We start from the raw sequence: 25,384 nt of genomic DNA on the forward strand, positions 1-25,384 counted from the left end.
GAACCGGAGCAGATTCCGCAGGAGAGAGGACGTATTCTGTCGGGAGTGAGGCAATCGGGGCCATTGGGCCAGAGAGTGCCGGAAGGATTCCCAAACTGAACGAGAGCTGCTGCTAAATCACCAATCTCCGTGGTAGTGTGGTACACTGTGGGGGAAGCAAGAAGAGAGTCCGCCCCTTATGACAATGAGAATCTAGTGGCCAGATGCCGTATCCTGCATGCTGATTTCGAGGGCATCCAAGTAGACTGCTTAGCAGATACCAGGTCGCAAGTAACAACCATGTCCGAAGCATACTTCAATGAGCACTTCCTGGCGCTTTCCAATCCCGAGCGAGAGACACTGATCCGAGTGACTGCTGCCAACCAACAACCAATCCCAGTTACTGGGGTCGTGTGGATGAAGGTTCACCTCTACAGACAGGAGGTGGGGGACAAAAGGAATCTTGTTGGTTCCAGAGCTAATCAAAGAAGATGTGCCCGTCGTCTTGGGCAAGAATGTCCTGTGTGAGCTGGACCAAATTTTATTCACAAAGAAGGGCCCCTGCTACTGGAAATGTGCCACCCCGCATTTCCAGTGCAAATGGATAATGATCCTAAAAACACGTCCAAATCCACAATAGACAGCCTCAAAAGGCGCAAGCTAAAGGTTTTACGATGGTCCTCACAGTCCACTGATCTGAACATGATTGAAAATCTGTGGCTAGACCTCAAAAGAGCAGTGCATGCAAAACAAGCCAGTAATCTTACAGAACTAGAAGATTTTTCTAAGGAAAAATGGATGAAAAGCCCTTAAAGGGAATCTGTCATCAGATTTGTCCCAATATAAGCTGCGGCCATCAACAGTAAGCACTTATATACAGTATTTTAGAATTCTGTATATAAGTGCCAAGGCAGATCTGTATAATGTAAAAAAGTGCTTTTATTATACTCACCTGCAGAACCTGCACCTCCAGTCCCATGGGCGTCGCTGGTCTCGGTCCGGCGGCACCTCCTCTCCGCTTGCAATCGCTATCTTCCTTCTTGCTTCGTGTTGATGACACGTCCTACTTTAGCCACACAGAGTCTGAAATTGCACTCCTGCATTTCTCTCTGCCCTGTATGGGCAGATCACAGTACAGTAATGTGCAGATGCAGGAAAAGGTCAAAGAACACCCGCGAGTGCGCATTACAGAGAGAAGTGCGCATGCACAGGAGCACAATGGAGACCACTGTGTGGATGGCATAGGACATGACCTAAAGTAAGAAACATGGTGATTGCAAGCAGAGAGGATGCGCCGGAACAAGACCAGCGACCCCCATCGGACCGGCCAACAAGTGAGTATAATAAATGGTGTTTTTTTACATTATACAGATCAACTTTAGCACTTATATACAGCATTATAGAATATTGTATATAAGAGCTTACTGGTGGTGGCCACAACTTATAGTGGACAAGAATTGAAAGACTCTTGGCTGGTTACAAAAAGTGTTTACAAGCTGTGATACTTGCCAAAGGAGGTGTTACTAGGTACTATCCATGCAGGTTGCCCAAACTTTTGAAAAGGTATTTTTTTACTTTTAGCTAATTTAAAAATATAAAAAAATAATGTTTTTTATATTTTTTTTGCCTAAAATACAAAAGGATCTGTGTCATCTTGAACTTTATGCCTTTTAGAAATCATTTCATCTTCAACTTCCTTGACTGTTTCCAATAACAGTAGTGGTAACAAGGGGTGCGCAAGCTTTTTCATGCCTCTGTATCAGATCCACTGGAGCTGACATTTCTTGGCCCGCTCCTGTGCCACCCTGATTCCACCTTTTCCAGTTTTATGCGTTAACCCAAGCCCACCATGACCTGTAGATAGTACTACAACATGCCACAGGCTCCATGAGTGTGGATCATGCCCAACCATTTGTTTCTACAGCTAGAAATGACTATGACCATCTGCTGGAGACATGGGTAGCTCCTAAGAGCCATATTCTCTAATTGTCTCATGGCGTTTAGCTCAAAACTCGCTGAGTGTCATGGCAGTATCTGGCGTTGTCCACCCCAAAGACTCCCAACAGTGTGACACTCCACACTGTTTTCCCTGGGGCTTCTAAGTTGCAGAAGCAGGCCTGGGTGTCAAACAGTTGTGTGTTAGTGATCGGGCTGGCAGAGGTTAATCTCGCCTAGCCCGCTTGTTACCTCTAGGATCACATATTATGAAAAACCTATCACTGATGCAAGTGCTGTTGTGATCCAGTTGCTGGTGAACTACTGAGTGCTGTTTGGTGTGTTGTGGGAATTCTCTTGTCTGTTTATCCCTCTCTGCTCTATATTTCCTCCTGATCACGTATTGTCTAATTCCTCTGTGTGTGATTGTTGTGAGTTATCATTGTGGTTCCCTGTTTGTCTATTTGTGTGAGGTTTAACCACTCCTCTCCCAGCCCTCCCCAGGGTTATTAGAGCAGGGCTGGCCAGGAGCAGGACGAGGTTGGCGGTGTAGACCTCTTCACCATCAGAAGTACCTCTGGGATAAGGGACAGCTATTGCCCCCAAGACTGAGGGCAAATCTAGGAGCCCCAGTCCCCAGTAATCCCCTTTATACTTCATGACACTAATTAAGGTTATTGCAAAACACATGAAAATGACAGGCATACATAGGGTAAGAATATTTTATTTATATATTGAATATATTATGCACACTGTTTTAAATATTTTACTTTGCTATGTACATATACATTTCTTTGACCAGTTTATGTAGGTAAGGTGTTCATATACAATAAAAGACACAGCTCTATACAAATATACAAATTCTATATGTACATACTATATATAACACTTACAGAAGCTCTTGGGTACATTACACTTAAAAAGGAATTGCCAAAACATGACAGATTGTCAAACGTATCACAGACAAAGTCACTTGTTCCAGAGACGTTATAAATGGATCTCTATGAATCAACAGTACACATTAAACATTATAGAGCGTTGTTTGATTTTACCAACTTAAGCTCCTGAACTATTTGCTCATTCAGTTTGCACATGGTACGGTTTATTCCACTTTTGGGATTCTCTGGGCCGTTATGCACAGAAGACTTTTTTTTTTTTGTAATATTATAAGAAAGTAAGGTCTGATTAGCTTTCCAACACAGAAGGACGTATTTTCCTTCTATGTGAGGTTTACTTTGGGAAAAACTCCCAACATTTACCTCTATGTACAAAAAATAAAAAGTGAACGTACCCTTACAATAAATAGACCCCTGGAATTTGCGATCAATGGTGCTTTTACCAGGAATGGCGGACACATTACTGGACATAGGAAGACAGGCACATAAGACTGTACTACATAGTATAAAGAAGACTTCTAGGTATACATAGTGATGTCTGAACCTATTACAAGGGGGATTATAACATGGGGCTCACTGTACAGAATAAATACAAAATAGTCATTTTAAACGTTTGGATCATTATGGACAAATCTATTATGTAAAAAAACACAATCATAATTGATTTAAATAGGAAAAGTGATTTTTGCACTTTGATTTTTTTTTGTTGTTGATCACTAGGGGACTTGAACATATAATCACTTGCGTAATACACTGTAATACTTCTGATGTGTATTATGGCCTTTCAGATAAACCTTAAGGCCCCGTCACACACGAGATCGCTAAAGAGATAATTGCTGAGTCACAGTTTCTGTGACGCAGCAGCGATCTCACCAACGATCTCGTTATGTGTGACACCTACTAGCGATCAGGCCCCTGCTGTGAGATCTCTAGTTGTTGCGGAATGGTTCGGACCATTTTCTTCAAAGGCGATGTCCTGCTGGGCAGGACGCATCACTGTGTTTGACACTGTGCGACAGGGTCCCAATGACTGCCGATCGTTATACAGGTGGCTACTGCGACCTGTATCGTTACTGCGTCGTTGGTAAGGTCTGACTGTTTGACATCTCACCAGCGACCTCCCAGCGACTTACCAGCGATCCTTATCAGGTCATATCATTGTCGGGATCGCTGGTAAATCGTTGTGTGTGACTGGGCCTTTAGGGTCTAAAAGTAAGAAGATGGCAGATGTGAGGCCTTCCTTACACCTCCAGCTGCATTGACAGCCCCTTAGATTATTTTATCAGAGAGGGGGTGCTAGATATGGTGACAATGTAGCTCCCTCCATTTGTCTAGCTGATTATATCTCATGGTAGCCATTTATCATGGTCTATATAGGCTGTTAGGCCAGGGAGTTTCTCTGACCTCCTTCAGATTCTGGCCATTGTTGCATAGTGTGTTCACTTTAATAACCAACTGACAGCAACTGCTGTGTAAGAATTTGAAGGGGTATTTCCATCACCAAGATGCTATCCAAATAAGTATTAGGTGTAATAATAATTATATTAGTAAATACCTCCAATTACCAATGTAGTATAGTTCTCCTGATTCACTATGTCGCTTACTTCATGTTCAGGGCATTGCAGAACCTTAGGTATCCATGGTTACAACCACTAGAAACTAACTGTGACAATATGTGTGGTCATAACCATGGATAATTAAAAAGGTCCTGCAATGCCCTGAACATGAGGTAAGCAACATAGCGAATCACAAGAACTATACTACATTTCTAACTGGTATTGGTATTTACTAATATTATTAAAATAACTCCAACTACATATTGGGATAGGATCTTGGAGAATGCCCCTTTAAGCTCAGCACCTTGGTCCATTCTACACAATACCGCCGTGCCACTTTCACTGCCTTTACTTGAAGCTTGTGGGCCATAATGTAAAACCTCAAACAAGGCCCTCAACTATCATGTGTCTTTCATAGGTCTTCGGGCAAAAGGACCTCTTCTGCCCCCACCCTCCTAAGTTCCAAGGCCCCTGGAAAAGATGTAACGATAAGGAGGATCGTGCAAAGGGGTTAATTAAAAGGTTATATGCCTTAATTCTGAAGTTTATCATAACTGATTCTACCAGTCAAGTGTATAACTTGCGTATATCTCCACTTACACATGGGATTGGTAATCCTGACGATGTAAAAAAAATAACTTGTGGGTGAACAGGTTCAGCATAAAGTCCATAAGCTTTTTATTCCCAGTCTGGGGAATGAACTAGTTCACTTTATGGTTTTACCGCAAAGTATACAGACATCTGTTTATTGTGATTTCTGCAATTAGCCATGAGGTGCCTCTGTATTGTCACAGCATGGAATGTCTGCACCACACATTCCTTACCCACATAAAGGAGCATTCCTCTCAGTGTATACAAGGGACATCGCGGAGAACACACAGAAGACAGAAATAAGGCACTAATGGGAATACGTACATCATCATTTTACCAAGCAGGATGCACTCGTATATTCATAGTGTGTATGGGAATCTACGCAAAGATGTAGCCAAGATACATGACTGAAAACAAAACAGCGCAGGCAGCAGCAAGAGCCGACAGGCCTGATAAAAGATAATACGCAGATGAAAGATGAGGACTCTTTTGATCCTCCTAATTTGTGGTAAATCTCATCAGACTGAGGTTTCCACTGCTTTGCTGCAATCTGTGGTTATTTCTAACATCTCCACTTTTTAGTGACATCTTTAGAAGCTGTCAAGTAAACCATTTAACCAACTGAATAAAAAGCAATGATCAACAGCAGAGAAAGGAACAGTTTTAGTTAAAGTGTTGTCTCGAAGAATCTCCAGGAAAAGATAAAAAAGGAAGCAGGAACAAGTTCTCCAAACGTTGGGAGCTTTTCTCCGGTATTACAGAGAGTCCGTTCTTCTCCTGGCAAACACTGCAGACATGCTCTTTACAATACCTCGTATTCCCGTCCCCTTCTTTGTAACCAATTTGGATTCTTTAATTTTGTCTACTAATCCATGAAATACCATCAGCACACCATGATAGGCCTCTGCTGCTGAAACCTCATAGAAGTCACAGTCCATAGAAAGAGCCAAGAGCCTTCCTTCTTCACTGGATACTGTTCGTAGGTGATGGAGATCACGTTTGTTGCCTACAATGACTATCGGCAGTTTCTCCGGGCCTAAGCAGTCTTTGGAAGCTTTGATGAGCTCAATTGTCTGACTAACTACATTAAAACTTGCTCTGTCAGAAATGCTGTAGACGAGAACAAAACCATCTGCCCACTGAATGCGTTTCTCCTCCTCAGCACAGCTTTCATCTGTAGGCTCCTATGGGGAAATAAGGAAATGTCATTAGTAAAGACCAGAGACCTAATCACTTTCACAGAGCAGATCTATTTTGGTAGTAAGGATTGGAAACCTTTCAAATAAACATCCCATAATCAAGTAATTCAGCAACTCATGATCATGTGGCAGGTCCTTCACTTAACAATATCAATGCTGGTGTGATGCTAGTCACTACTTACAGGTAGTACAAACGATAGAGTAGTCAGGAAAGCCGGAGTCTGGTAACAGGAGGACACGTATGTACACAGGTAATACACAGAGGTGTAGTCAGGTTACGATCCAAGGATTTGAATTCCGGGAAGGCACGTAATGGATTTAGGGAGAACACTGAAATGTGGTCAGGTAACGGTCCGAGGTCAAAAGGCCGGAGATCACGACAAGAACAGGAAGCGGGCAGAGAGGAGTCAAACAACAGTCCGGGGTCAGGAAACAAAGATCAGAGCACAGGGAGGAACACAGGGCAACAGCACAACAACAGAACCAGAAAGTATGACTGGCAAGGTTCTGGGAGAGCATGCTCACTAAAGAAGTAGAGCAATTCCCCAGAAGATGGAACACCTGAGCAGTCAGCCCCTCGCTCCCAGATCCAGCATGGAAGCTTGCACTGTCAATCAACCTGCCAGCCAGTAGCCCAGGAAAACACAGCAGAGGATCTCCTAGTGTGCAAGAGGCAGGGGATCAACCAAGTAGCTCATTTTAAGTAAAAACAATGGGTTTGATTGGTTCTTGTTCTTTAGGACCACCCTTTCTAGCATCTCTTTGTCGGGGATCTACTCTAGTCAGAGCCAGTGCAAATACATGCATGTTCCCTTATAGCAGAAATTCTCAACCCGTGGCTCAGGAGACACACGTGGCTCGAGAAACCATGATGTGTACCTCATGGCTATCTGCCTATATGGTTCATTAGCAACAGGTCTAGCAAACTACTGTGATGAGCAGATCTTCACATGGTGACTTTTGTGAGTAGACCCCACACAGAAGAGCAGATCTGGATACTAATAATAGAGGCCCTGTGTGTACCTACTGTGGGGGAGACAGGAGATGGATCCAACTATTCGGGAGGGCCTCTGGATGTGGTTTGCAACCTACAGAGCTAAATTTGCCTCTTGAGGTAAGAAAAGTTGGGGATCACTGCCTTATAGGGTATGTATTATAAATTTATCTCAGAAGGGGATCAAAAAGAAAACAATCAAGGCTGGATGAACGTAATGCTGCATTTAACCTGACAGCACTCAATGCAGATACTGTATGTTTCTGATTCAATAAAGGGGTTTTCGGGGGTTGACAAAAACTAGGCTAATTGACATAAAATAACAAAAGAGCCATTAATTAGAAGACGAATCCCATGACTCCAGTGTTCCCCACTGGCCTCTGTTTACTAACCTGTAGTAGTCACGGTCTGCTTACCCACATGACCACTACAGCCTATTGCTGACATCAACAGTGATGCCAAGGAAGACAGCAAAGGCCTTGGACGCCAGTGACTGACTGCAGCGGTCATGTAGATAAATTGCACATAATAGCTCCAGTGTTTCCCTCTGCTCTCTGTTTACTTTCCTATAGCAGTGCAATTTATTGCTCTTAGGGTATGTGAACACATGGAATTTTACCAGCAAACCTTTCAGTACCAAAACCCAGAGGGTTGGCTGTATAAACGCTGCATACAATACACTTGTTTGTTGTTTTCAATTAATTTCAATGGGTGAAAACGCTGGAAGAATTGTCAAGCTGCAGATTTGAAAACATGCTCTGACTGTTCAAATCTGAAAGGAAAAGGTAAGTAGCAACTGCATGAGGTTCCAGAAAAACCATTAACTTTTCTGGTTCTGTAAAGTGCACTGTTTTCTTATTCTTGAAAAATGTATGGAAAAAAACCAGCATGTGAACAAGCCCAATTTTGTTGGTCTCAGAAAATCCCTTAAAAACAGAAGAAATATGTTATGGTGAGCAGAGCCTAATCCAAATGGTAATATTCTAAGATTGGGTAAATCTCAAATGTGTATGGGAGCCTCCCGACACCCCCGACAGATGATGTTTGGGGAGATATGGTAAATGTTGGGCAATTTAAATTTTACCGCCTAACCCTTTTATCATTCAGGAGATAGGCGCTGCATGGGGAAGCAATCATTCATTCGACAGCTCCCTTGCATGGGGAAGCGATCATTTATTCGACAGCTCCCTTGCATGGGGAAGCGATAATTCATCCGACAGCTCCCTTTCATGGGGAAGCAATCATTCATTAGACAGCTCCCTTGCATGGGGAAACGATCATTTATTTGACAACTCCCTTGCATGGGGAAGCGATAATTCATCCGACAGCTCCCTTTCATGGGGAAGCAATCATTCATCCAACAGCTCCCTTACATGGGGAAGCGATCATTTATTTGACAACTCCCTTGCATGGGAAAGCGATAATTCATCCAACAGCTCCCTTGCATGGGAAAGCGATAATTCATCCCACAGCTCCCTTGCATGGGGAAGCGATCATTCATCCGACAGCTCCCTTGCATGGGGAAGCGATCATTCATCCGACAGCTCTCTTGCATGGGGAAGCGATCATTCATCCGACAGCTCCCTTGCAAGGGAAAGCGATAATTCATCCGACAGCTCCCTTGCATGGGGAAGCAATCATTCATCCAACAGCTCCCTTGCATGGGGAAGCGATCATTCATCCTACAACTGCCTTGCATGGGCAAGCGATCATTCATCCGACAGCTCCCTTGCATGGGGAAGCGATCATTCATCCGACAGCTCTCTTGCATGGGGAAGCGATCATTCATCCGACAGCTCCCTTGCAAGGGAAAGCGATAATTCATCCGACAGCTCCCTTGCATGGGGAAGCAATCATTCATCCAACAGCTCCCTTGCATGGGGAAGCGATCATTCATCCTACAACTGCCTTGCATGGAAAAGCGATAATTCATCCGACAGATCCCTTGCATGGGGAAGCGATCATTCATCCGACAGCTCCCTTGCATGGGGAAGCGATTATTTATTCGACAACTCCCTTGCATGGGAAAGCGATAATTCATCCAACAGCTCCCTTGCATGGGAAAGCGATAATTCATCCAACAGCACCCTTGCATGGGAAAGCGATAATTCATCCAACAGCTCCCTTGCATGGGGAAGCGATCATTCATCCGACAGCTCCCTTGCATGGGGAAGTGATCATTCATTTGACAGCTCCCTTGCAAGGGGAAGCGATCATTCATTTGACAGCTCCCTTGCATGGGGAAGCGATCACTCATTGGTCAGCTCCCTTGCAAGGGGAAGCGATCATTCATTTGACAGCTCCCTTGCATGGGGAAGTGATCATTCATTTGACAGCTCCCTTGCAAGGGGAAGCGATCATTCATTTGACAGCTCCCTTGCATGGGGAAGCAATCATTCATTGGACAGCTCCCTTGCATGGGGAAGCGATAATTCATCCGACAGCTCCCTTGCATGGGGAAGCGAGCATTTATTCGACAGCTCTCTTGCATGGGGAAGCGATCATTCATTGGACAGCTCTATTGCATGGGGAAACGATCATTCGACAGCTCCCTTACATGGGGAAGCGATCATTCATTTGACAGCTCCCTTGCATGGGGAAGTGATCATTCATTTGACAGCTCCCTTGCAAGGGGAAGCGATCATTCATTTGACAGCTCCCTTGCATGGGGAAGCAATCATTCATTGGACAGCTCCCTTGCATGGGGAAGCGATAATTCATCCGACAGCTCCCTTGCATGGGGAAGCGAGCATTTATTCGACAGCTCTCTTGCATGGGGAAGCGATCATTCATTGGACAGCTCTATTGCATGGGGAAACGATCATTCGACAGCTCCCTTACATGGGGAAGCAATCATTCATTGGACAGCTCCCTTGCATGGGGAAGTGATAATTCATCCGCCAGCTCCCTTGCATGGGGAAGCGATCATTCATTTGACAGCTCCCTTGCATGGGGAAGCGATCACTCATCCGACAACTAATTGTATAGACCCAAGTTCCCCATTTACATGAGATGGCAAAGTGGTCCTAAATAACTATTATACCTAGGGAAATACTTGAATAATAAATAGTGATACACATCATGGCCTCACAAACTTACATTATGCCAGGCAGGATTTTGTTTAATTTTTAATGAGCACAATAAAGAAGTGTTACATGCTAGGTACATTCCACTCTTAATTTTGAGAAATTATTGCATTCCTCAATACTTAATCAAACTAGAAAATATGTGAAAATGGTTAGTGAAATTGCATAAACATAAGGCGTTGTGCTAGTCCAGCAGGTGGTAGTGATTCTCCTTATCTCACTTGACATTCTGCACATGATCTTACGCTGGTACAGTGGCTCGCTCGGCTTGTTATGCTCCTCAGATGTCTGTTCTGTCTTTTCAGATCTCCAACCAATCAATATTGTTATTGAGGATCTGTACAGCGGGCAATGGAAAGTCACTGGTATTTTCCCTGCTACTTTTAGTTATTTATTAAACGTTTAAGAGTAACTTATTAAACAATGTGCCCATGCCTTGTGACAATTTTTTTTTACCATTTAATTCTTCTACAGGCTGGATGTGTGCGGTCACCACTCCCTTTACAAGTAGGACATTAACCAATGCAAAACCTGCATATATTCTACCAATGCTATAAAAGATGACAATCACTGCAGGGTTGTAAGGAGTCTCAAGATTTATGCCATTACCTTTCAGGTGGCATCAACATACAAGGAATATCAAACTTTCAGCCTTTTCCCTATGTGTATGGTCAGCAGAGTACAGACTGTGTTTACAGCAGTCTGTACCCGAACAATGCAATGTGTGTGAGATCACATCAGCCAAAAACAATGTATGTATTCTCAGGATATTCAGGAGGTGAATAAAACAAAAATCTGAAATTCCATGCAATCCAGAATGGATGACACCATAGAGGAGAGTAGCTCTGCAGGGTTATTATAGGAGCTCTCCTGTTTGTAGAGTGGGCATTTCCACTAATAACTGTGTATCCAAGAATATTAGTGATCTGGAGTCCTTCGCACAAGAGGATTTGGCTATAAGCTGGTGTCTGGCTATGCATCATATTAGCAGCAGGTTATAAAAGCCATAGGGGCTCTACTATGTTCTACAGTAAAGACACTTGTCATGATGGGAATGAATAAGGCCGGTTTCAGACGTCCGTGTTTCAGGTACGTGTGACATCTGTTTTTAACACGGATGCCACACACACCCATGTTATTCTCTGGAATTACACACATGGCTGTGTTTTCACACGGACCGTGTGACCCCTCGTGGCCACTCACGTACACACAGTGACCTATCCGTTTTTTCTCCGGCATCACATGGATTGCACACTGATGTGATCCATGTGACACATACCGGAGAAAACACGTGTCTTTGAAATAAAAAGATATTATATATTCACCTGTATCCAGCGATGTCCTCGAGGGACAGCATCACCAGGGACAGGTGACCAGCCAGTAAGCAGTGTGTGTGTGCAGCGACTCCAGGAGGTCATCAGAGTTCCCAATGAACTCTGATGAATCCATGAAATCACCATCGTGACACCTGCTTTAGCGTGGGTGTCATCAGGAGGTCATCAGAGTTCATTGGGAACTCCGATGACCTCCTGGACGTCACTGCACATACAGTGCTGGCCAAAAGTATTGGCACCCCTGCAATTCTGTCAGATAATACTCAGTTTAATCTTGAGAATGATTGCAATCACAAATTCTTTGGTATTATTATCTTCATTTAATTTGTCTTCAATGAAATAAAAAAAAATTGTCATAAGGCCAAATTGGATATAATTCCACACCAAACATAAAAAAGGGGGTGGACAAAAGTATTGGCACTGTTTGAAAAATCATGTGATGCTTCTCTAATTTGTGTAATTAACAGCACCTGTAACCTACCTGTGGCACCTAACAGGTGCTGGCAATAAATAAATCACACTTGCAGCCAGTTGACATGGATTAAAGTTGACTCAACCTCTGTCCTGTGTCCTTGTGTGTACCACATTGAGCATGGAGAAAAGAAAGAAGACCAAAGAACTGTCTGAGGACTTGAGAATCAAAATTGTGAGGAAGCATGAGCAATCTCAAGGCTATAAGTCCATCTCCAAAGACCTGAAAGTTCCTGTGTCTACGGTGCGCAGTGTCATCAAGAAGTTTAAAGCCCATGACACGGTGGCTAACCTCCCTAGATGTGGAAGGAAAAGACAAATTGACGAGAGATTTCAACGCAAGATTGTGCGGATGGTGGATAAAGAACCTCGACTAACATCCAAACAAGTTCAAGCTGCCCTGCAGTCCGAAGGTACAACAGTGTCAACCCGTACTATCCGTCGGCGTCTGAATGAAAAGGGACTGTATGGTAGGATACTAGGGAAGACCCCACTTCTTACCCCAAGACATAAAAAAGCCAGGCTGGAGTTTGCCAAAACATTTTGGAAGAATGTTCTCTGGTCAGATGAGACAAAAGTAGAGCTTTTTGGGAAAAGCCATCAACATAGAGTTTACAGGAAAAAAAAAAAAAGAGGCATTCAAAGAAAAGAACACGGTCTCTACCGTCAAACATGGCGGAGGTTCCTTGATGTTTTGGGGTTGCTTTGCTGCCTCTGGCACTGGACTGCTTGACCGTGTGCATGGCATTATGAAGTCTGAAGACTACCAACAAATTTTGCAGTATAATGTAGGGCCCGGTGTGAGAAAGCTGGGTCTTCCTCAGAGGTCATGGGTCTTCCAGCAGGACAATGACCCAAAACACACTTCAACAAGCACTAGAAAATGGTTTGATAGAAAGCACTGGCGACTACTAAAGTGGCCAAAAATGAGTCCAGACCTGAATCCCATAGAACACCTGTGGAGAGATCTCAAAATGGCAGTTTGGAGAAGGCACCCTTCAAATCTCAGGGACCTGGAGCAGTTTGCCAAAGAAGAATGGTCTAAAATTCCAGCAGAGCATTGTAAGAAACTCATTGATGGTTACCGGAAGCGGTTGTTCGCAGTTATTTTGGCTACAGGTTGTTTCAACCAAGTATTAGGCTATAGGCCCTGTCACGCACAGAGATAAATCTGCGGCAGATCTGTGGTTGCAGTGAAATTGTGGACAATCAGTGCCAGGCTTGTGGCTGTGTACAAATGGAACAATATGTCCATGATTTCACTGCAACCACAGATCTGCCAAAGATTTATCTCTATGTGTGACGGGGCCTTAAGGGTGCCAATACTTTTGTCTGGCCCATTTTTGTAGTTTTGTGTGAAATGATCAATGATTTGATTCTTGTTTCATTCTCTTTTGTGTTTTTTCATTGCAAGCAAAATAAATGAAGATAATAATATCAAAGAATTTGTGATTGCAATCATTTTCAAGAAGAAACTGAGTATTATCTGACAGAATTGCAGGGGTGCCAATACTTTTGGCCAGCATTGTACACTGCTTGCTGTATACTCATCTGTCACTGGCGATGCGGTCACCGATGCTGTCCCCGGCGATGCTCTTGCTTCCAGGTCCGAGGTGCAGTGAATATTCAATGAGCATAATTAGCGTGGGCCAGAAGAAGGAGACAGCAGAGCCGAAGACCGCATCATTGGATACAGGTGAATATAGAAAATCGTTTTATTTCAAAGACACGTGTTTTCTCCGGTACGTGTCACACATATGCAAACACACATGTGACACACGTATGACACACATATTACCATACACAAGCGTGTGGCTTGTACCTGATTAAACACAGACATCTGAAACCGGCCTAATATTGAGACTGCAGTAGTCAGTAAAAGTGGTATTTTGTGTTGAATTTTGAGAAACAGCTTGTTATTCTGATGCTTGGCGACGGACAGGGGTATTTAAAGTGGCCTAAGCTATGAAGTCCCATACACATCAAGACTTAATGCTCATTTTGGTCTCACACCTTTCTATTATAGCCAACATTAACATAATCACACATTTGTGCTACAGTAGTTCTGTGGGAAAGGATCAGATGGACTCACCTCATCCATCACCACATGCATCAAAAAGTCCTAGGAACCATGATGACCCAATTGCCTGTTCACTTAGTGTCCTTTCCTTGATTTCTCAAGCCACTGCATCCAAAAAAAAAACACTCCACAAGGGCTTTGGAGATACTTTTGGAGTTGTGCAATCATCACAAATTAGTCCTAGTCAAAATCCCTCAGTTCCTAACATATGGACATTTTACCTGTTTCCAACACGTGAACCTAAAAGCCATTTCACATGACGATATACACTGTGTGCAGAATTATTAGGCAAATGAGTATTTTGAGCACATGATACTTTTTATACATGTTGTCCTACTCCAAGCTGTATAAGCTTGAGAGCCAGCTACCAATTAAGTAAATCAGGTGATGTGCATCTCTGTAATGAGGAGGGGTGTGGTGTAATGACATCAACATCCTATAAAAGGTGTGCTTAATTATTAGGCAACTACCTTTCCTTTCGTAAAATGGGTCAGAAGAAAGATTTGACGGGCTCTCAAAAGTCCAAAATTGTGAGATGTCTTGCAGAGGGATGCAGAGGTCTTGAAACTGCCAAACGTTTGAAGCGTGATCACCGAACAATCAAGCATTTCATGGCAAATAGCCAACAGGGTCGCAAGAAGCGTGTTGGGCAAAAAAGGCGCAAAATAACTTTCCATGAATTGAGGAAAATCAAGCGTGAAGCTGCCAAGATGCCATTTGCCACCAGTTTGGCCATATTTCAGAGCTGCAACGTTACTGGAGTATCAAAAAGCACAAGGTGTGCCATACTCAGGGACATGGCCAAGGTAAGGAAGGTTGAAAAACAACCACCTTTGAACAAGAAACATAAGATAAAACGTCAAGACTGGACCAAGAAATATCTTAAGACTGATTTTTGAAAGGTTTTATGGACTGATGAAATGAGAGTGACTCTTGATGGGCCAGATGGATGGGGCAGAGCTGGATCAGTAAGGGGCAGAGAGCTCCACTCCGACTCAGACGCCAGCAAGGTGGAGGTGGAGGACAGGTATGGGCTGGTATCATCAAAGATGAACTTGTGGGACCTTTTCGGGTTGAGGATGGAGTGAAGCTCAACTCCCAGACCTACTGCCAGTTTCTGGAAGACAACTTCTTCAAGCAGTGGTACAGGAAGAAGTCGGTATCGTTCAAGAAAAACATGATTTTCATGCAGGACAATGCTCCATCACATGCATCCAACTTCTCCACAGCGTGGCTGGCCAGTAAAGGTCTAAAAGATGAAAAAATAATGATATGGCTCCCTTGTTCACCTGATCTGAACCCCATAGAGAACCTGTGGTCCCTCATAAAACGTGAGAGCTACATGGAGGGAAAACAGTACACCTCTCGGAACAGTGTCTGGATGCTGTGGTGGCTGCTGCACGCAATGTTGATCGTAAACAGATCAAGCAACTGACAGAATCTATGGATGGTAGGCTGTTGGGTGTCATCATAAAGAAAGGTGGCTATATTGGCCACTAATTTTTTGGTGGTTTTGTTTTTGTATGTCAGAAATATTTCTTTCTTAATTTTGTGCAGTTATATTGATTTACCTGGTGAAAATAAACAAGTGAGATGGGAATATATTTGGTTTTTATTAAGTTGCCTAATAATTCTGCACAGCAATAGTTACCTGCACAAACAGATATCCTCCTAAGATCAGAGCTAAAAAAAAACCCACTCCAACTTCCAAAAATATTAAGCTTTGATATATATGAGCCTTTTGGGTTGATTGAGAACATCGTTGTTGATCAATAATAAAAAAAACCCTCTAAAATACAACTTGCCTAATAATTCTGCACACGGTGTAGTAGTCATATTTTAAAGTCCGTGATATGGCAACAAGTTGCGGATAAACTCATAAACCTATGAAGTAATGGTAATTCTGGTCACAAAACATGTGTTTGAGCTCAGTGGCAGACACGGAGAGAAGAGGAGAGCCACTGTGCAAGAACAGTATATGAGCCCTTTGCCACCCATGCACAATTCAACCTGTTTTAGAGGTAGAAATGGGCCCCTGGTCATGCGGTGAGAATATGGATAAGAAAATACAGCCACTGTTTGGTCGTGTGAACTAGCCCCAAGAGCCACCATTGTATTGAGATATTTCGTGTTGTACCTTATCACAGCCTATATACAAACAAATAGTAAAGTTTTCTGGAAAACTACAGTGAGCAAACTAGAAAGAAAATTATTTTTAGGCAGTATATCAAATTTTTTACTAGCAATCCTACCTTCATTAAATATTTAAAAACTTTGTTGGCTGTGTTTATTCACTCACGGTGTGAGATTATTTTGTACTTTTAAAATGTATCTAATAAAAATTGATGTTTTAAATATTTAATGAAGGTAGGATTGCTAGTAAAAAATTTGATATACTGCCTAAAAATAATTTTCTTTCTAGTTTGACTAAAACTACAGTGAGGTAATGGCCAGGAGAAATACAAATCGCTCACCTTGGAATATGGAAAATCCCAAATATTAAAGATGACTTCCTTTCCATCCACCAAAACATTGTGGCTATATATAGATTCTGCAATGAAAGCACAGCACGGTCATAACAGGATTAACATACTGTACGATATGTGCAGAGGATTGTAGGAAAACCAGTTTGCATGTTCAGAACTTGAATACATCAATATCCACTAAGCCACATCTGCGTCTGATCACCTTAATACGGAGCTTTTATTTCATTACATTTACTGTATATGTAGGATTGTGCAGAAAGCCGCAGACAAATGATGTTATCCTACAGTTTCTAAGTTAATTAGGCAGTTTCTTTATTTCACGTGAATGGCACCGTCTAAAAATAGGTTTATTATGACGTTAGGAACAAACAGGAGGAGGACAAGTACAATGCACTCTGCAGTAATGACATTAGTGATGTTTCCCAGGCATTAGGATTATGGAAATTGGAATATATGGCACACAACAGTATCTACAAATTGTTTTTCTTTACTATACTAATAAATATAGTGGATAAAGTGGGTGATCTGTGCTGCTGGTTTTGTATCCACAATAAAAAGTCCAATGTGTGGTATCGGGGTGTCTATGCAGTTTTATTTTCAACCTGTCTCGAAGTTAACAAACTTCTTCAGAAGAAGAACCAGAATAGTACAATTTTGACTCCTGAAGAAGACATCTGTTAACTTCGAAACGCTTTGAGAATAAAACTGCATAGACACCCCGATACCGCACAATGGACGTTTCACAGTCAATACGAAACAAGCAGCGCAGATCACCAACTCTCTCCGCTATATTGACTACCATGTTGGACCTTCCAACCTGATGGGGATGCAGCAGCTGGAACATCTCTTTTCAAAAGCTCCAAGAATCTATCAAAATATGTAGTAGGTGGAATAATAATAATGAAGGGAATTTTGTTTACTTACCGTAAATTCCTTTTCTTCTAGCTCCAATTGGGAGACCCAGACAATTGGGTGTATAGGGTGTATAGCTACTGCCTCCGGAGGCCGCACAAAGTACTACACTTAAAAGTGTAAGGCCCCTCCCCTTCTGGCTATACACCCCCCCGTGGGAGCACGGGTCCCTCAGTTTTAGTGCAAAAGCAAGAAGGAGGAAAGCCAATAACTGTTTCAAAAACAAATTCAATCCGATAGACAATATCGGAGAACACAACTTATCAACATGAACAACATGTGCATCCGAAAAACAAATACCCTAAGAAAAAAACAGGGCGGGTGCTGGGTCTCCCAATTGGAGCTAGAAGAAAAGGAATTTACGGTAAGTAAACAAAATTCCCTTCTTCTTTTTCGCTCCTAATTGGGAGACCCAGACAATTGGGACGTCCAAAAGCAGTCCCTGGGTGGGTAAAAGAATACCTCGTGAAAGGGCTGTCAAGCAGCCCTTTCTTACAGGTGGGCCACCGCCGCCTGAAGGACTTGTCTACCTAGGCTGGCATCCGCCGAAGCGTAGGTATGCACCTGATAATGCTTGGTAAAAGTGTGCAGACTCGACCAGGTAGCCGCCTGGCACACCTGCTGAGCCGTAGCCTGATGCCGTAATGCCCAGGACGCACCCACGGCTCTGGTAGAATGGGCCTTCAGTCCAGATGGAATCGGAAGCCCAGCAGAACGGTAGGTGTGAAGAATTGGTTCCTTGATCCACCGCGCAAGGGTGGATTTGGAAGCTTGCGACCCTTTGTGCTGACCAGCGACCAGGATAAAGAGTGCATCCGAACGGTGCATAGGCGCCGTGCGGGAAATGTAGATCCTGAGTGCTCTCACCAGGTCCAACAGATGCAAACCCTTTTCAAATTGGTGAACTGGATGCGGACACAAGGATGGTAAAGTGATATCCTGATTGAGATGAAAGGAAGATACCACCTTGGGAAGAAACTCTGGTATTGGACGCAGAACTACCTTATCTTGGTGAAACACCAGGAAGGGAGATTTGCAAGATAACGCCGCCAGCTCGGACACTCTCCGAAGAGACGTGACCGCCACTAGAAAAGCCACTTTCTGTGAAAGCCGAGAAAAAGAAATCTCCTTCATAGGCTCGAAAGGCGGCTTCTGGAGAGCAATTAGAACCTTGTTCAGATCCCAGGGTTCCAACGGCCGCTTGTAAGGGGGAACGATATGACAAACCCCTTGCAAGAACGTGCGTACCTTAGGAAGTCGCGCTAGGCGTTTCTGAAAAAATACGGATAGCGCGGAAACTTGACCTTTAAGGGAGCTAAGCGACAAACCTTTTTCCAACCCAGACTGCAGGAAGGAAAGAAAAATAGGCAATGCAAATGGCCAGGGAGAAACTCCCTGGGCAGAGCACCAAGATAGGAATATCTTCCACGTCCTGTGGTAGATCTTGGCGGAGGATGGTTTCCTAGCCTGTCTCATGGTGGCAACAACTTCATGAGATAAACCTGAGGTCCCTAGGATCCAGGACTCAATGGCCACACAGTCAGGTTCAGGGCCGCGGAATTCAGATGGAAAAACGGCCCTTGAGACAGCAAGTCTGGACGGTCTGGTAGCGCCCACGGTTGGCCTACTGTGAGATGCCACAGATCCGGGTACCACGACCTCCTTGGCCAGTCTGGAGCCACGAGAATGGCGCGGCGGCAGTCGGACCTGATTTTGCGGAGCACTCTGGGCAACAATGCCAGAGGTGGGAACACATAAGGTAGCTGGAACTGCGACCAATCTTGAACTAAGGCGTCTGCCGCCAGAGCTCGGTGATCGTGAGACCGTGCCATGAAAACCGGGACCTTGTTGTTGTGCCGTGACGCCATCAGGTCGACGTCCGGCATCCCCCAGTGGCGACAGATCTCCTGAAACACGTCCGGGTGGAGGGACCATTCTCCTGCGTCCATGCCCTGGCGACTTAGAAAGTCTGCTTCCCAGTTTTCCACGCCTGGGATGTGAACTGCGGATATGGTGGATGCTGTGTCTTCCACCAACGTCAGAATCCGCCGGACTTCCTGGAAGGCTTGCCGACTGCGTGTTCCCCCTTGGTGGTTGATGTACGCCACCGCTGTGGAATTGTCCGACTGAATCCGGATCTGCTTGCCTGCCAGCCACTGTTGGAAGGCTCGCAGGGCAAGAAAAACTGCTCTGATTTCCAGAACATTGATCTGAAGGGTGGACTCTGAGTCCACGTACCCTGAGCCCTGTGGTGAAGAAACACTGCTCCCCACCCTGATAGGCTCGCATCTGTCGTGACCACCGCCCAGGATGGGGGTAGAAACGACCTTCCCTTTGACAATGAGGTTGGAAGAAGCCACCACCGGAGAGAGTCCCTGGCTGTCTGAGAGAGGGAGACATCCCTGTCGAGGGACGTCGACTTCCCGTCCCATTGGCGGAGAATGTCCCATTGTAGAGGGCGCAGATGAAACTGCGCGAAAGGGACTGCTTCCATTGCTGCCACCATTTTCCCTAGGAAATGCATGAGGCGCCTCAAGGAGTGCGACTGGCTCTGAAGAAGAGATTGCACCCCTGTCTGCAGCGAGCACTGCTTGTCCAGTGGAAGTTTCACTATCGCTGAGAGAGTATGAAACTCCATGCCAAGATATGTTAGTGATTGGGTCGGGGTTAGATTTGACTTTGAAAAGTTGACAATCCACCCGAACCTCTGGAGAGTCTTCAGTGCCACGTTCAGACTGTGTTGGCATGCCTCTAGAGAGGGTGCCTTTATCAGCAGATCGTCCAGATACGGGATCACAGAGTGACCCTGTGAGTGCAGGACTGCTACTACTGCTGCCATGACCTTGGTGAAGACCCGAGGGGCTGTTGCCAGCCCGAAAGGAAGCGCTACGAACTGCAGGTGTTCGCTTCCTATAACGAAGCGTAGAAAACGCTGATGCTCTGGCGCAATCGGTACGTGGAGATAAGCATCTTTGATGTCTATTGATGCTAGGAAATCTCCTTGAGACATTGAGGCGATGACGGAGCGGAGAGATTCCATCCGGAATCTCCTGGTTTTTACGTGTTTGTTGAGCAACTTTAGATCCAGGACGGGACGAAACGACCCGTCCTTCTTTGGCACCACAAACAAATTGGAGTAAAAACCGTGACCTTGTTCCTGAAGAGGAACGGAAGTCACCACTCCTTCCGCCTTTAGAGCGGCCACCGCCTGCAGCAGAGCATCGGCCCGGTCAGGCGGTGGAGAAGTTCTGAAGAAACGAGTTGGAGGACGAGAGCTGAACTCTATCCTGTACCCGTGAGACAGAATGTCCCTCACCCAACGGTCTTTGACCTGTGACAGCCAAATGTCGCCAAAGCGGGAGAGCCTGCCACCGACCGAGGATGCGGAGAGAGGAGGCTGAGAGTCATGAGGAAGCCGTCTTGGTAACGGTTCTTCCTGCTGTCTTTTTTGGGCGTGATTGAGTCCGCCAAGAATCTGAGCCTCTCTGATCCTTTTGAGTCCTTTTGGACGAGGAGAATTGGGACCTGCCTGAGCCTCGAAAGGACCGAAAACCAGACTGACCCCTCCTTTGTTGGGGTTTGTTTTGTCTGTGTTGAGGTAAGGATGAATCCTTACCCTTGGAGTGTTTAATGATTTCATCCAAACGCTCACCAAACAATCGGTCACGAGAAAAGGGCAAACTGGTTAAGCACTTCTTGGAAGCCGAATCTGCCTTCCATTCTCTCAACCATAGGGCTCTGCGTAAAACCACGGAGTTGGCTGACGCCACCGCCGTACGGCTCGTAGAGTCTAGGACAGCATTAATCGCGTAAGACGCGAATGCAGACATTTGAGAGGTCAATGGTGCCACCTGCGGAGCAGATGTACGTGTGACTGAGTCGACTTGCGTAAGCCCAGCTGAAATAGCTTGGAGTGCCCATACGGCTGCAAATGCTGGCGCCAACGACGCTCCAATAGCTTCATAGATGGATTTCAACCAGAGCTCCATCTGTCTATCAGTGGCATCTTTAAGTGCCGCTCCATCTTCTACTGCAACTAAGGATCTAGCTGCAAGCCTGGAGATTGGAGGATCCACCTTGGGACACTGGGTCCAGCCCTTGACCACGTCAGGGGGGAAAGGATAGCGTGTATCTTTAAGCCGTTTGGAAAACCGCTTATCAGGAGAAGCGTGGTGTTTCTGGATTGCGTCTCTAAAGTCAGCGTGGTCCAGAAAAGAGCTTAATTTACGCTTGGGATATCTGAAATGGAATTTCTCATGCTGTGAAGCTGACTCCTCCGCAGGAGGAGCTGACGGAGAAATATCTAACATCTTATTGATGGACGCTATAAGATCATTCACTATGGCGTCACCATCCGGTGTATCGAGATTGAGAGCGGTCCCAGGATCAGAATCCTGGTCAGTTACATCCGCCTCATCACCCATAGATTCATCCCGCTGGGATCCTGACCAGTGAGACGAAGTTGAGGGCCCCTCATAGCGAGCCCGTTTAGGGTGTCTGGGACTGTCGTCCGAGTCAGAGACGTCACCCTGGGGTGCGTGTGACACCCCCGGAGCACGGAAGTGTTCCAGTTGAGGGGGACCAGGGAGCAATGATTCAACAGTGTCCGTGGTCTGAGTTACTGGTCTAGACTGCAATGTTTCAAGAATTTTAGACATAGTCATAGACAATCTGTCAGCAAAAGCTGCAAACTCCGTTCCTGTCACCTGGACAGCATTCACAGGTGGTACACCCTGGGTCACGTCTAGCAGAGGCCCCGGCTGTGCAAGTGTCACAGGGGCCGAGCACTGCACACAATGGGGGTCAGTGGAACCTGCCGGTAGAGCAGTCCCACATGCGGTACAGGCAGCATATAACGTCTGTGCCTTGGCACCCTTGCGTTTTGCGGACGACATGCTGTTGCCTCCTTGTAATCTAGGAGGGTATATAGCCGAGAACACCAGCGACCGTACAGTGTCAGTATTTGCAAACACAAAATACCAGGTACACAAACGGCACAAGTGGGGGTGAGCCCTTGAGGGCTGCTTACCGCCCGCTGAACAGCGGGTATGAGGCCGTAGAATCCCGTGTCTGGGTCTCCCCGTCTCCCCTCTGCAGCTCAGCGTGCAGGCAGGAATGGCTGCCGGCGTCCTGTGAAGAGGGGCGGACCGTGGGCGTGCCACAGACAAAAGTGCGGGAAACTGCGTCCCCCTGTGCCTAGTGTGAGGGCTGGAGTATGTAAAAAAGACTCCAGGCCTCAGCGCTGATGCTCTGTACAGCGTCCCGCCCTCCTCCTGACTGGCAGGTGCGGAGGCGGGCACGAGACGAACTAGGCCGCAAAAGCCGGGGACTGTAGTAATAAGCGCGGCCGAGATATATGCATGGCCAGCGCGGAAGTCCCCGGCGCACCACAAGTCCCAGCCGTGTCACAGTGCGACTGACCCCAGCGGCCGGCGCGACCGTTCGCCCTGATCTACCCACTCAGCCGAGCTGTAGTGAGGAAATGGCACAAGCGCAGCAGCGCTGATGTCCCCGGCGCACTAACACACCCAGCAATGCTGCGGTGTGCGCGCGTATGCACGGGGACACAGAGTACCTTGACGGAGCAGGGCCATGTCCCTGACGATACTCAGCTCCATATCCAGCGGCTTCTCCAGGGGCTGCGGATGGAGCACGGTCTCAGTGCCTGGAGACCGGTAAAGTCCCACTTCACCCAGAGCCCTAATGGGGATGGGGAAGGAATCAGCATGTGGGCTCCAGCCTCCGTACCCACAATGGGTACCTCAACCTTAACAAACACCGCCGACAGAAAGTGGGGTGAGAAGGGAGCATGCTGGGGGCCCTCGTATGGGCCCTCTTTTCTTCCATCCGACATAGTCAGCAGCTGCTGCTGACTAAACAGTGGAGCTATGCGTGCGTGTCTGACCTCCTTCGCACAAAGCAAAAACTGAGGGACCCGTGCTCCCACGGGGGGGTGTATAGCCAGAAGGGGAGGGGCCTTACACTTTTAAGTGTAGTACTTTGTGCGGCCTCCGGAGGCAGTAGCTATACACCCTATACACCCAATTGTCTGGGTCTCCCAATTAGGAGCGAAAAAGAAAATAATAATAATAATATCGAATACCTCTAATTAGAAATGTAAAAGCCTGATTAGTTATGTCACTTACCTAATCTGCAGGGGATTACAGTAGCTTTGCTATCCATGGTTACAACCATTGACATGTAACTGTATATGAGTGGTCGTAACCATGGATACATAGCTACTGCAATGCCCTGCACATGAGGCAAGTGACATAGCTAATTAAGAGAACTATACTACATTTCTAATTGGAGGCAATTGCTAATATTATTATTACACCTACTACATAATGTGATAGCATCTTGGAGATGGGAATACCCTTTTAACTAGTGTTGTAGTCACACAACCCCACAAGGTGAACAGCATTAATGTCATGCCTTTGTTTTGGGAATCAATCCCTTAGCTCTTGCTACATGGTCTGTCGCCCACTCTGCAAATCCAAAAGCCTGTTTTGGTCTCTGTCCAACTGCTGATGGTTCTTTTGTCTTTTCTTCCCTTTCTTGAGTATACTTCTAATACAGGTGTCCCCACTTCCCTATTTGGTTTTGTCCTTTCGCAACTTGGGAGGGGTTATTTATACTCTCCTTGCACCGGCCTTCTTTGCTGGTTATATTTCCAGTTGGATAGGTAGTTGGAGTTTTAGCTCTTTAGCTAGGGGGTTTATCTTGAATGGTAAATCCTATTTGTTTTCCCTTCAAAAGAATTTGTGAGTGATTCCCCTCCCGACTGCTCTTTCTTTTCTCTTAGAAAATAATAATAATATTCTTTATTTATATTGCGCCAACATAGTCACATTTACTGTTCAGAGGTTCATATACAAACAGTCATAAGTAACATGGTTTGGGTGGCTGGTATGCACCTCATCCTCTAGTTATGTGTATTTTGCTTTTCTGTTATCCCTGTTTTTGTGTTGCACATTGACCAGGATGCAGTTAAAGACACTCGGGGTCAGTCCACGTTGAATGGTATTGCCATTGAGTATTCTTAGGGTGCCAACCTCCATGGTTAAGTGGGGACAAATTAGGATCAGATTAGGGACTATCCTAGTGTGAACAGGGACCTGTTAGGTATTGTGTAAGTAACACGTGAATGTAGGGGCACAGTCATAACTAGTTTCTCACTATAAGGCTGGAGTCACACTTGCGAGTGACTCGTGCATAACTCACATTGCATCACCCGGCACGACCTGCCGCGTTCTGGACAAGAGTGTCTCAGCTGCATAGGAGTACATGGAGCCGACCCGCTCCTGTCCGGAGGGAGCAGGCCGTGTTGGGTGATGCGATGTGAGTTATGCACGAGTCACTTGCAAGTGTGACTCCGGCCTAATTATCAGTTTTTAGGATAAAACCCTATTGCGCTTGAATAGTCCCCCCAGTTTCTTTACTATACTAGTCATAGTTAGTATATTTTACACTGGAAACTACTGTACTGTACAGAGTATGCAATGCACTTATACTAAACATACTTATATGCTGTATGTTTATCTATCTGTAAATATTCCTGATACATGGCTGGGTATAGGACAAATGACAGAATGCAATCAATCTGTGGCAATGTATACAGAATATATTATTGCTATGTATTTTAAATTAAGGTTATGTTTTATTATAAAAAAAGAAACAACAAAGAGCCAGCACCAATGTGCACTAAGGCATCAAATATTCCAAACTGCATTATAAAATTTTTTTTGAGATTTTTGGCAAAAAATTGCAATTTCTTGAGCTGCTTCGCCACGTCACGGCAAATCTCATTTGAAGCAGTCCTACACTAAAATATTTTTATAAAATGTGCCATGCGCCAAACGCCA

General features: G+C 45.2%; 1 protein-coding gene across 1 annotated transcript in view; it reads right to left on the bottom strand.

Moving 5' to 3' along the window:
• Positions 1-2,622: 2,622 nt before the first annotated feature.
• LOC142301786 (ras-related and estrogen-regulated growth inhibitor-like protein) overlaps positions 2,623-25,384 on the bottom strand; it is a 29,800-nt gene continuing 7,038 nt past the window's right edge. Inside the window, exons 3-4 of the mRNA XM_075342806.1 lie at positions 16,596-16,672; positions 2,623-6,141 (exon numbers count right to left, since the gene is read on the bottom strand). Coding sequence (XP_075198921.1) covers positions 5,713-6,141; positions 16,596-16,672 — 506 coding nt within the window. The 3' untranslated portion in view covers positions 2,623-5,712. The remainder of the gene's footprint in view (positions 6,142-16,595; positions 16,673-25,384) is intronic.

The sequence above is a fragment of the Anomaloglossus baeobatrachus genome, chromosome 4 (genome assembly GCF_048569485.1).
Source record: "Anomaloglossus baeobatrachus isolate aAnoBae1 chromosome 4, aAnoBae1.hap1, whole genome shotgun sequence".
NCBI lineage: Eukaryota > Metazoa > Chordata > Amphibia > Anura > Aromobatidae > Anomaloglossus > Anomaloglossus baeobatrachus.